At 41.2% G+C, this 10,202-nt stretch overlaps 1 protein-coding gene across 1 annotated transcript in view; it reads left to right on the top strand.

Moving 5' to 3' along the window:
- The first annotated feature begins 1,104 nt into the window (after positions 1-1,104).
- Positions 1,105-10,202, top strand: part of LOC117094206 (translation initiation factor IF-2-like) — a 210,476-nt gene continuing 201,378 nt past the window's right edge. Inside the window, exons 1-2 of the mRNA XM_033229410.1 lie at positions 1,105-1,382; positions 1,531-1,976. Of these exons, the coding sequence (XP_033085301.1) occupies positions 1,105-1,382; positions 1,531-1,976 (724 nt within the window). The remainder of the gene's footprint in view (positions 1,383-1,530; positions 1,977-10,202) is intronic.

The following is a 10,202-nucleotide window of genomic DNA, read 5'->3' as shown; positions in this document are numbered from 1 at the left end:
TATATCTGTATGAAGACTGTTGATTTTCTTTAGCTTTTTTGCTTCTGTAAGATAGTCATTTGATTGCCTTAATCTCTAAGAAACATGGTACGTAGGACCCATATATTTTCAAGGGTAACTGTTCCAAAACACTGAATAACATGGAAAGATGATATAAAATACTGGAAAATAGCATAATTGGCTTCCAGCAATTTGTCAACTATGTCGCTGATATACTCACTTGATTTTTGACCCTCACAACAACGTTGTGAGGTGGGTGTGACTATTTATCAGAGAGAGTCACTTAGGGAAGGCCCCATGCGCCCCATGCTTATTAAAACCTTCGTGTACAACTTTTTTTCCTTTTATTTTTTTTTTTGAGGCAGAGTCTCGCTCTGTCGCCCGGAGTGCAGTGGCCAGATCTCAGCTCACTGCAAGCTCCGCCTCCCGGGTTTACGCCATTCTCCTGCCTCAGCCTCCCGAGTAGCTGGGACTACAGGCGCCCGCCACCTCGCCAGGCTAGATTTTGTATTTTTAGTAGAGACGGGGTTTCACCGTGTTAGCCAGGATGGTCTCGATCTCCTGACCTCGTGATCCGCCCGTCTCGGCCTCCCAAAGTGCTGGGATTACAGGCTTGAGCCACCGCGCCCGGCCCTTTTTTTTTTTTTACTAGAAAATTGTAATATAAACTTATTGGTAGAACTCTGAGCCATTCAGACATTGCACTAAAGAAACTGATAATGTTCCATAAGGAAAGATCATTACAATTTAGGGGAGAGTGGTGCAGAAAAAGATTTTGTGGCTTTTGTTTTCTTTATCTTTTATTACTAAATAACATTACTTCACTAGTGTTTGAGTCCAACACACACACACACACAAAAGGCCATTAGAACATTCAGATTTGATTATCCAAAGAAAAAGGAAAAAAGGAAGCAAACCAATTAGGTTGGCTGCTTAAATTATCTTTCCCCATTCTCAAGGTTTTTTGTTTGTTTGTTGCGTTTGGAGTGGGGAGGTCAGGGGCGTTTATTTGGAGGGAAGACAGGGAAGGTCCACTCTACCTACAACTCCGACATTTCCCCGTGTGCCTCTTTGCTAGCTGGGGACACTTCGGGGCTGATTACTATGAGGAGTGGTTCCGAGCCTAAGAAGTACTCCTCTTTTCAGCTGCCAAAGGGAGAAGGACGGGGGCGCTGTCTGGTGACTGTTCGCGTGATTCCTTCAAGGCGGCGACCACCTCCTGGGATTCGCTCTCCAGCTGCGCCGTTCGTACTCGGGTCCCGCGACCCCTCCCCGCTCCCCTCTCACCCCAGCGATGCCAAGACGCTGAACCGCCTGGACGAGGCTCTGGAGACAGAGTCACCCCGGGGCGCCCTTTTCTGCCAAGCAGCGGGCTCCTGGCGGTCAGAAAGCGCCCCAGGCCCACCCCTGCGGGCCCGGCTTTCCCTCCTCACCTAAGGCTCAAGGGGCCACGAGTCCCCCATCCTGCTATCCTCCCGCGCCTCCCCCATCCCAAACCACAGCAGCATCGCTGCCTCTCCCGGAAACAAGCCCGCTGAGCAAAGGCGGAGGAAAACCTTGGGCCTTCCGCTCTGATTGGTCTCCCCCCGCCGCGCGGGGCGAGGCAGCGATTGGCTGCCGGGCGTTGTCAGTCTCCGAGGCCAGAGCCATCGCCGGGGAAGCGCAGCCGGGCTCGGGTGCTCCGGCTGCCGCCGCGGCTGCTCGGCTAGCGCAGCTGGGCGAGCTCGCGCGGGCGCCGCCGACGCCTCCGCTGCTGCCCACCCCGCCGCGCCGCCGGCGCTCCCGGTCTTGCAGGCGGCCGCCGGGGAGGGGCGGCCGAGAGAGCGGAGCACGAGGAGGCGGGGGCGTCAGAGAAGTGATGCTGGCGCCGGGGATCGGGGCAGCGGCAGCGGAGCAGCAGCATCTTCGGGACCCTGGTTGCAGCGTCCCTGTGGCCCGCGCGCCAGCCCACCAGCCGGAGACCACGCGCCCCACGGGTAAGGTCCTGTCCGGCAGCGCCTGCAAGGCCCCCGGGACGCTGGCGTGGTCTTTGGGGGTTAAGAGGCTCGTGGTGGCCGGGGCATCCCGACAAAGGTGTTGGGACCCGGACTGCGTGTCCCGACGCTGGGCTGGGCTGCTGCCCGCGCCCGTGCGGCTCCAGCTGGTGCGTTCTCCCTTCCGCGCTGACAGACTTTGACAGCGCGGGGATGGCATTGTGTGAGTGTGGATGTGGATGTGTGCACGCGCACGGCTTGGGGCACTTTGCAGCGAGAACAGTGGGTCCCCTCTGCGTGGCCCGACGTCCTTCAAGAACCCAGGCTGGGCTGGAGTGAGTAGGATGCTGTTGGCTCGGCGGTAGGGAGAACGCACTGAGCGCACGGGAAAGTCCACTGTGGCTGGTAAAGAACCGAGCAAATTGAACTTTATTGTGGTGATGAAAAGAAGGAGCTGTGGATCTGGCGCGCCAGGGGAGAGGCGCGTTCACCGAGGCTCCCCAAAGTCCCACTTTGCCCCGAGGACTTCGGAGGGGAAAGGAGGAGAGGGGAAAGTAACTGGTGGTCCACGTCGCTGAAGAAAAGGAGGAAAAAGAAGTTGGGGCTGGGGGTGGAGGATATTCTTGGAGGAGTGGCGACTTTTAGGTGTCTGAAGCCCCGCGTGGGAGGCTTGCTACACTTTTTTGGAGCGCAGACTTGAGGATGGAGAGTCCCACTCTGAGGTACTGGCAGCGGCTCCTCCTGCCTGGTGGCGGCGTAGGGCGCAGCGGGACAGCTCGGTGGAGGTGGAGCGGGGCTCGGACGCCCGACGGCCCGGCGTCCAGGTGGGGCCACTGCCTCCCCAGGCCACCTTGGCCCGCGTGACCTCCCAGGTTGAGACCGGGCCTGGTGCGCCCCTGGCAGCTGCCAAATGCCTGGCGGCTCCGCTTTCCGAGAAAGTTCAGGCCCGCTGGGGTCTGGGCCATCAGACATAGGGCACGTTAACCACGCAGGGTAACCAGGTTAGGGTACCCAGCTGCCTCCAGAGCGTTTTTGTTTCATATTAGATTATCTTATCTGATAAAGCTATTGAGAGTTCCACCCGTGCTGCAAAGCCTTCCGCAGAAGGCGAATTCTGTGCGCTGCTGCAAATGGATGGTGCTACTGGGCTAAATCCGAATCTCCATAGTTCAGTGCAGTGGCCTCTGCATCCCTGTTCAGGACGCACAAACTTACTCTTGGCGATTGTTTTCTATGTGGCTCCTTGTCTCCGTGGGAGTATCTGCTTAGGAAAGTTCTTGAAATACCTCAGTACTAAGGAGCTCTCCCCACCGTGTCTCAGATGGGGCGAGGCTCCGGTCCTTCACTGGCGATGGGGTTGCAGCAGGGAATGGAGGTGGAACATTAGCTCCTTGCTTGCCAGCTTTGGTAAAACAAAAATTGGCTCAGTACAGGGAGGCGGATCTTGAACTGGGGACAGCAATTTTCTTGTTAGGTAGCTCCGTAATCTCTTTCACTAGAGGGATCGTTTGTCCCAAAACAAAACAAATCACAACACAACAAAAATACCCAAAACCAAATCGCAGAAACCACTTTGATTGGGCTCATTTCTTGTTTGGTAAAACAGAGAAAATGAAAGTAAGGCACGTAATAGAAATACAATAGAAAATCAGGAGGGAGCTGTCCAAAAATGTCAGGCATTTCTCGATTATTAGTTTTCATTGTAAAGATTCTGTTTTCTCCCAATTTAATAACTAAGTTATTTTAAAGCAGATTAATAACTTACGATAAACTAGTAGTGATGTTAGTTTTGGGTCCAAAGATGGTCTCATGGTTTTCATCACTTAATTGTTGTGCTGTAAATGGATTTTTAAATATTATTTTAGTCACACATACTGCATTTGGACTAGTAAAAAATTGGTGCTAAGTATTTTCTTCTTAGCATTTATCGTATCTGTCTTAAAAGTGTGGTTTTCTGATATGATTAAAGAAAGTGTATAGTTTGTGGTTGTTGTTTCTATGCAAACTTTACCTGCTTCCAGGTGATTACTTTAATATTGCAATATTGTAGTTATTGAAACCTTCAGGACTTTGTTAAGATTATTAAACAGGCTAAGCAGTTTATTTTAGTTTTGTGTTTCTTTTATGCAATACTATGGGCTGGTAAAACTTTTTTGTTTTCTTCATAGGTTGATATGGGGAAAATAGGGTTAAAGCGTGTTATACTTATTAATTAACCATTTTAAAATAAACTTAAATGAAAACTGAGCTATTAGTAACAGCCAATACTAAAAATGGAACTTCTAAGGAAATTTTTAACAACTTGACTAAGAAAGTGCTTTTTCACCTTGACATCAAGTAACATTTTATAAATCCACTGCATTATGTATTGGAGTAAGCCACAAGTCTTAAAATGGAATTAAGAGCCTTTGTGCTCATTTTATGTGTGCACGTGTTTGTGTGTGTGTGTGTGTGTGTGTGTGTGTTTGTATGGAACTTGGAGAAAATCTTTTTTTAGATAATTAATTTTAAAACGAATAGGACGGATATAATCAAGTGCAGAGAGTTGTGTCAATAGTCATAAATATTAGGATAAAGCCATAGGAAATATGTTTAAGCATAAACATAAATGATGCAGAGTGTTGGGGTTGGGGGTGGGTACAGCCTTTTGGGAGCTAATGGGTAGTGCCAGCCGCTTCGTTTATACAAGCAATTCAAATTGTACCATTTCTGCAAATGTACTTCAGCTTTAACTTGTTTTGCTTTAGGGCAGCTGGTGAGCTTAGACTGCCATATATTCTAGATGAATTTTAGTAATACAAGTAATGTCAACTTGTCAAGACCGTAGGCCACTAAATTCACTTTTTGACTTGTACAAGATTTTAATTTTAATACTCATCAGATAACTTTTCTAAGAAGATCACATCAATATGAATAGCAATGCTAATAGATACAATTATTTTATGAAATACAAACTTATTTAATTTGTCAGATAGTCACGATTAGTGTTTGTACATGAATGGGTAAGAAAGTGAGGTTTGTAGCAATTTGTTTTTATTAATAGTGAAATCATTCTTTTTCTAAAACCAACAATTTCAGGGGAATTAAAAACTTCAACTGATTAGTCAATCAGAAGTTCATTCTCATTTTTTCTTTGTCTCTTTCTGTCTGTCTCTTTCTCTCTCTCTCATCACACAAAAACACATGCATACTAGAAAGGTTCTCAGAAGGAATTTTGCCATGCTGCATTTGAAACAAATTGACTAATCTATTCTGAGTGATGAATGTGCGTCATAAAGGAATATGCTCATTCTTTTTAGTAATCTATTATTATGATACTGGTTTATTCAAGTAACATTTAACAAATTGTACTGTGTTCCTTCTATATGCAAAATACTGTTCTGTTTGCTTTGACTGTGTGAATGAATACATACAGTATTGTATGAATTCAATGAATACTTGTATGAGTAAATCACACAAAGATCCCCACCCTTTTGCAGTTTATATTCTATTGGGGTGCAATAGATCATAAAAGTATAGGGATAACTTATATAGAATATTTATCTCCTACCAACCTATTTTTTCTAAGTTGTACATCTCATGGACCAATCTCTTTCCATCTCATTTTCTCTTCAACTTATACATCCCCACTCATATACACCTACACAAATTAGTGTAAGAAAGGAAAAATAATACACATTGATCCTTTTTTTTATTTTTTATTTTTTACATTGATCTTGAAGCTATGTATGAGAACAGTAACACTGCGTAATATGTGAGGGTTAGAGGCAAAAAAGAGAGATCTAAAGATGATTATTCAGCAATAACATGATAAGATATCTGTCCTTTAAAATATCCTTAAAATCAAATTATAATATTTTTCAGAGGAACTAGAGGACAACATTATCTTTTAACATAATGGTTCCAAATTAGCAACATTTAAACAAAATAACAACAGTATTTATGACTGTACAAAATCATCTACAGAACTTCATTCAAAGGGGATGAGCGAATTTTAGTAGTTAGAAAAGATTCAAAAGCATATTTGTAATGAGAATTCTTCTTTCTCTTCCACATGAAAGTATCACATTTATATACCTTTGTAAAAACTGACAAAAAAAAAAAAAAAAACACTAGGTTTTGAGGTCAAAGTTTCCTTAAAGTTTATGCATCAAAAGAATAAAAAGACTCATGATCTGATCATCTAGTAAGAAATGCTGAAACAACAATTTTCAAGTAAGCTTGTCTTTAATTAAAAATAGATTTGCTTATGTAGTCAGTCCAATTACAGATCAAACTTTGCCAAATTTTACTTAGATCCTAGGTTCTATTCTTTTTTGCAAAAAACAGTGTACAATTATGATTCCAGTTTCGCTTTCTGTGCTTCTATTTCATTACTTTATTTACGGTCTTTAGCTTACATCTCAGAATTATTACTTATCCTTCTATGAAGAATGGACCCTAGCTTGACTTTCAAAAACCTGTTTGCTAACAATATTTTCGTATTAGACAGAAGCTGAAATTGTGCTCCGAAGAAGCACATAATGAATTAGTGCCCACTGATTCACAGGTTGTGTGATTACAGGAAAATAGTTCAGGGTACATCATTCAAGAAAAACCTTCAAGATTGCTGCTACCCACCCCAGTTTTAGGGGATGGTGACTTTCTGACATTGTCAACTCAATATTTTATTTCTCCAGATTCAAGAATGCATTCACCACTCATTTAAGCCTTTATCTTTTTTGCCCTAGTTTTTCTTCTTTCTGCCTAAATGCAAAACTTTAGGAAAACAATGTTTTAAAACCACAAGTAAACCCACAAATGGTTACCATATCTAGCATACTCCAGCTGATTATGAAACTATTAATGAGAGCTAAGCAAAAATCAGGTATTTAATGCTGGGAAGAACCTAGGTGATTCGTGCAGCTTCCTCTATATATAAGGAAGAACTTTACTCCAGGAAGTTGGTATTTATTGCCAGTTCAGTTTAAGTAGAAGATCTAGAAACACTATTTGTTAACAATGAAGTATGTAAGTTAACTATTTGCCAGTTGCTCATTAAACAGTTCTCCATTTTGTAAAATAAATAATATGAGGAGAAATGACTAGTTTGTGCATGTTATTATTTTAATATCTGACATACTATTGCATTGTATTAATATTATGTTGGGACCAAGAAAATGAGAAATTGGGATACATTTAGAGATGTCATCTAAGGTTTATAAGGCTGGAGGTAACTTTGTAAGTAAAATATTTGTATTTAATTCATTCTTTATGTCTATAGCATACAGATGTATATACTCCATATACATATATTTATAGGCTCTATAGAATTTAGTTTATAGAATAGAACTGATAGAATAGAATTGCTGAAATAGGATATCTTATTTCCCTCTTCTTACAGGACCTTTTATTTCCCAAGGTCAATCACTTTGGACTAAAATGTGATTGACAGGTGAACTTCAGGGACTCCAGAAAATACCAAAACTTTGTGCAGTTTTTTTGTTACTGTTTTTCCTGAATGTTCCAAAATAAGAAAACAAATGCTTAGGAAAATTTAAAAGCTACTGCTCTAAGTTTTTTTTTGTTTTTTTTGTTTGTTTTTTTTTTTTTAAAGAACAACACAAAAACAAAAAGAAAAACTAGGTAGAGAGGGGTAACTTGCGTGGATAATGAGACGATTTTAAACAATTAAAAACCTCTTTCTTGGTTCTCAAAGGAAAAAACAAACCTATTGCTAGATTCTATCAGAAAACACCTCCCACAGGAGTTTGAAGAGACATATCATTCTCCTAAAATACTAATTTGAAACAGAAGAGATGGTTTATAACTGATATACTGCGCTTAGTTGTGAGTAATTGTACTTATCATTTTGTTTAGTCTTTGGCTATGAGATGTTTCCTTGACACATATAGATGACATCAGGGGTGAATCAATTCCTCACTGAACAGTAAGACGTGTGGGTAACTTTTCTAGGACCCTAGCACTCAGGCAAAAACAACTGCCAGAGGTAGAGGTTGTTTGCAACCAATTAGTTGTAAATTTAGATACCAGTAGACGAGAAGAATTGTACTAAATGTTCACAAATGTACCACGGCTTTGTGAATAGGGCATATGTACTAATAGTTCATATGAACTCAATTCTGTATCTGTCTATGCCAGTCATAGGGCTGGTGAGTATGTATCATAGTTCATCACTACTTTAGTTTTTATTTTTATAAAATAATGATAGCATCACTGATTTCTTGAATTCCAATTTTTGAGGAGTTAGATGAAAAATATGAGTAATGCATATTGATTTATCTTGAGTGAACATGGCTAATTATAAACAGGAGAGGTGCTGTATTTTAAAAACAGCAACAACTAACGAATAATAGATTGCATTGATAAAATTATTTTAGTCATTATTTTGGCCTAATTTCCCTTATGCAAAGAAATAAAAGATAATCTTTAGTTTCTAGCTTTGCTGACTAAAATACAAAATAGGCCAATCCTGAAATTACTGAAGGCAGCTAAAAATAGTCATTGTTTTCCCTCTGTTGGTTCCTTCTTTCTCTCTTGGTCTCTCTCTCACCATATATGTATATGTTATTTATAAACATATGTATATATAGAATTTATATAACATATATACATTTTTAAACTTTTTATTTTATTTATGTATTTATTTATTTATTTAGAGATGGAGTTTTACTGTTATTGCCCAGGCTGGAGTGCAGTGGCGTGATCTTGGCTCACTGCAACCTCTTCCTCCCAGGTTCAAGCAATTCTCCTGCCTCAGCCTCCCGAAAAGCTGGAATTACAGGTGCCTGCCACCATGCCTGGCTTTTTTTTTTTTTTTTAAGTAGAGATGGGGTTTCACCATGCTGGTCAGGCTTGTCTTGAATTCCTGACCTCAGGTGATCTGCCCGCCTTGGCCTCCCAAAGTGCTGGGATTACGGGCATGAGCCACCGCGCCTGGCTAAACTTTATATTTTAAATGTTATAAAGAGTTGTTTCAATGCTGCCTGAAAATGTCTCCTGATTTTATGTCGTGATAAGCCAAGAATCAGAAACTATTAAAATGCAAAAGCTTCCTAAGGGACATTTTTAATACATGTAAATAAGTAGAGAAAAAGAGTAATACTGAATATATATGTATATTCACATGTATACATATAGACAATCACAGTTAAATTCCGTAGAGTTTGTTGTAAAATTTACAGAGATTCTAAAGGTCATCTAGAATAACAAGTAGGTTATAACAGCAAAGGATTTTTTTTTTTTTTTTTTTTTTTTGAGACGGAGTCTCGCTCTGTCGCCCGGACTGGAGTGCAGTGGCCAGATCTCAGCTCACTGCAAGCTCTGCCTCCTGGGTTTACGCCATTCTCCTGCCTCAGCCTCCCGAGTAGCTGGGACTACAGGCGCCAGCTACCTCGCCTGGCTAGTTTTTGTATTTTTAGTAGAGACGGGGTTTCAGCGTATTAGCCAGGATGGTCTCGATCTCCTGACCTCGTGATCCGCCCGTCTCGGCCTCCCAAAGTGCTGGGATTACAGGCTTGAGCCACCACGCCTGGCCAGCAAAGGATTTTAACATAAAGAATGCATTAAGGGAAGTTGCACTTTCAAGTATTTAAAGGTATTACAAGTGATGATTAACATGCAGACAAACATGCGGAAGAGAGTAGATTACCTCAGATGCAAACTGTAAAATATGCGAAAATAAAGCACAATATGAAATAATCACAAATATGTGGGGAACTACAAAATGATTAATATATGGTTCTGGGAAAACTGAATAATGATTTTGTGAAAAATGTAAACTCCCTACCTCACACTGCATTCTAAATAAATATCAGATGAAGGGAGAGTAAACATAAAGAAACTCTAAAACAAGCTAAGAGCAAATAAAGTCTCCATAAACAGAAACATAATGGGGAAAATATTTTACCTTATAAAAGTTAACAACTTTAAGTTAAAAATACCATAATTACAAGTAAATGGAAAATAGAGGAAGTACATTCAACATTGGTGTCTTCTCCTATTTAGAAGACTTCTCTCAATATAGAAATTCCTAGTTTATGTTCATCTCCTTTAGTGGACTGAAAGCTTCTTGAAGAAAGAGGCTCATATTCATCATTTTATTCTGAGTGCATTGAATATAATTTGGGCACAGTAAGCATTATCATTGGCTACTAAAAATTACAAGTATCCTATCTAAAGGTTGATCAAGACAATGAAAACAAGGTGGACTACAGATACTCCTAAACT

The sequence above is a fragment of the Trachypithecus francoisi genome, unplaced genomic scaffold (genome assembly GCF_009764315.1).
Source record: "Trachypithecus francoisi isolate TF-2019V2 unplaced genomic scaffold, Tfra_2.0 Lachesis_group13, whole genome shotgun sequence".
Classification (NCBI taxonomy): Eukaryota; Metazoa; Chordata; class Mammalia; order Primates; family Cercopithecidae; genus Trachypithecus; species Trachypithecus francoisi.
Note: the sequence above shows the minus strand (reverse complement) of the source record. Positions and strands in the feature narration are given on the sequence as shown.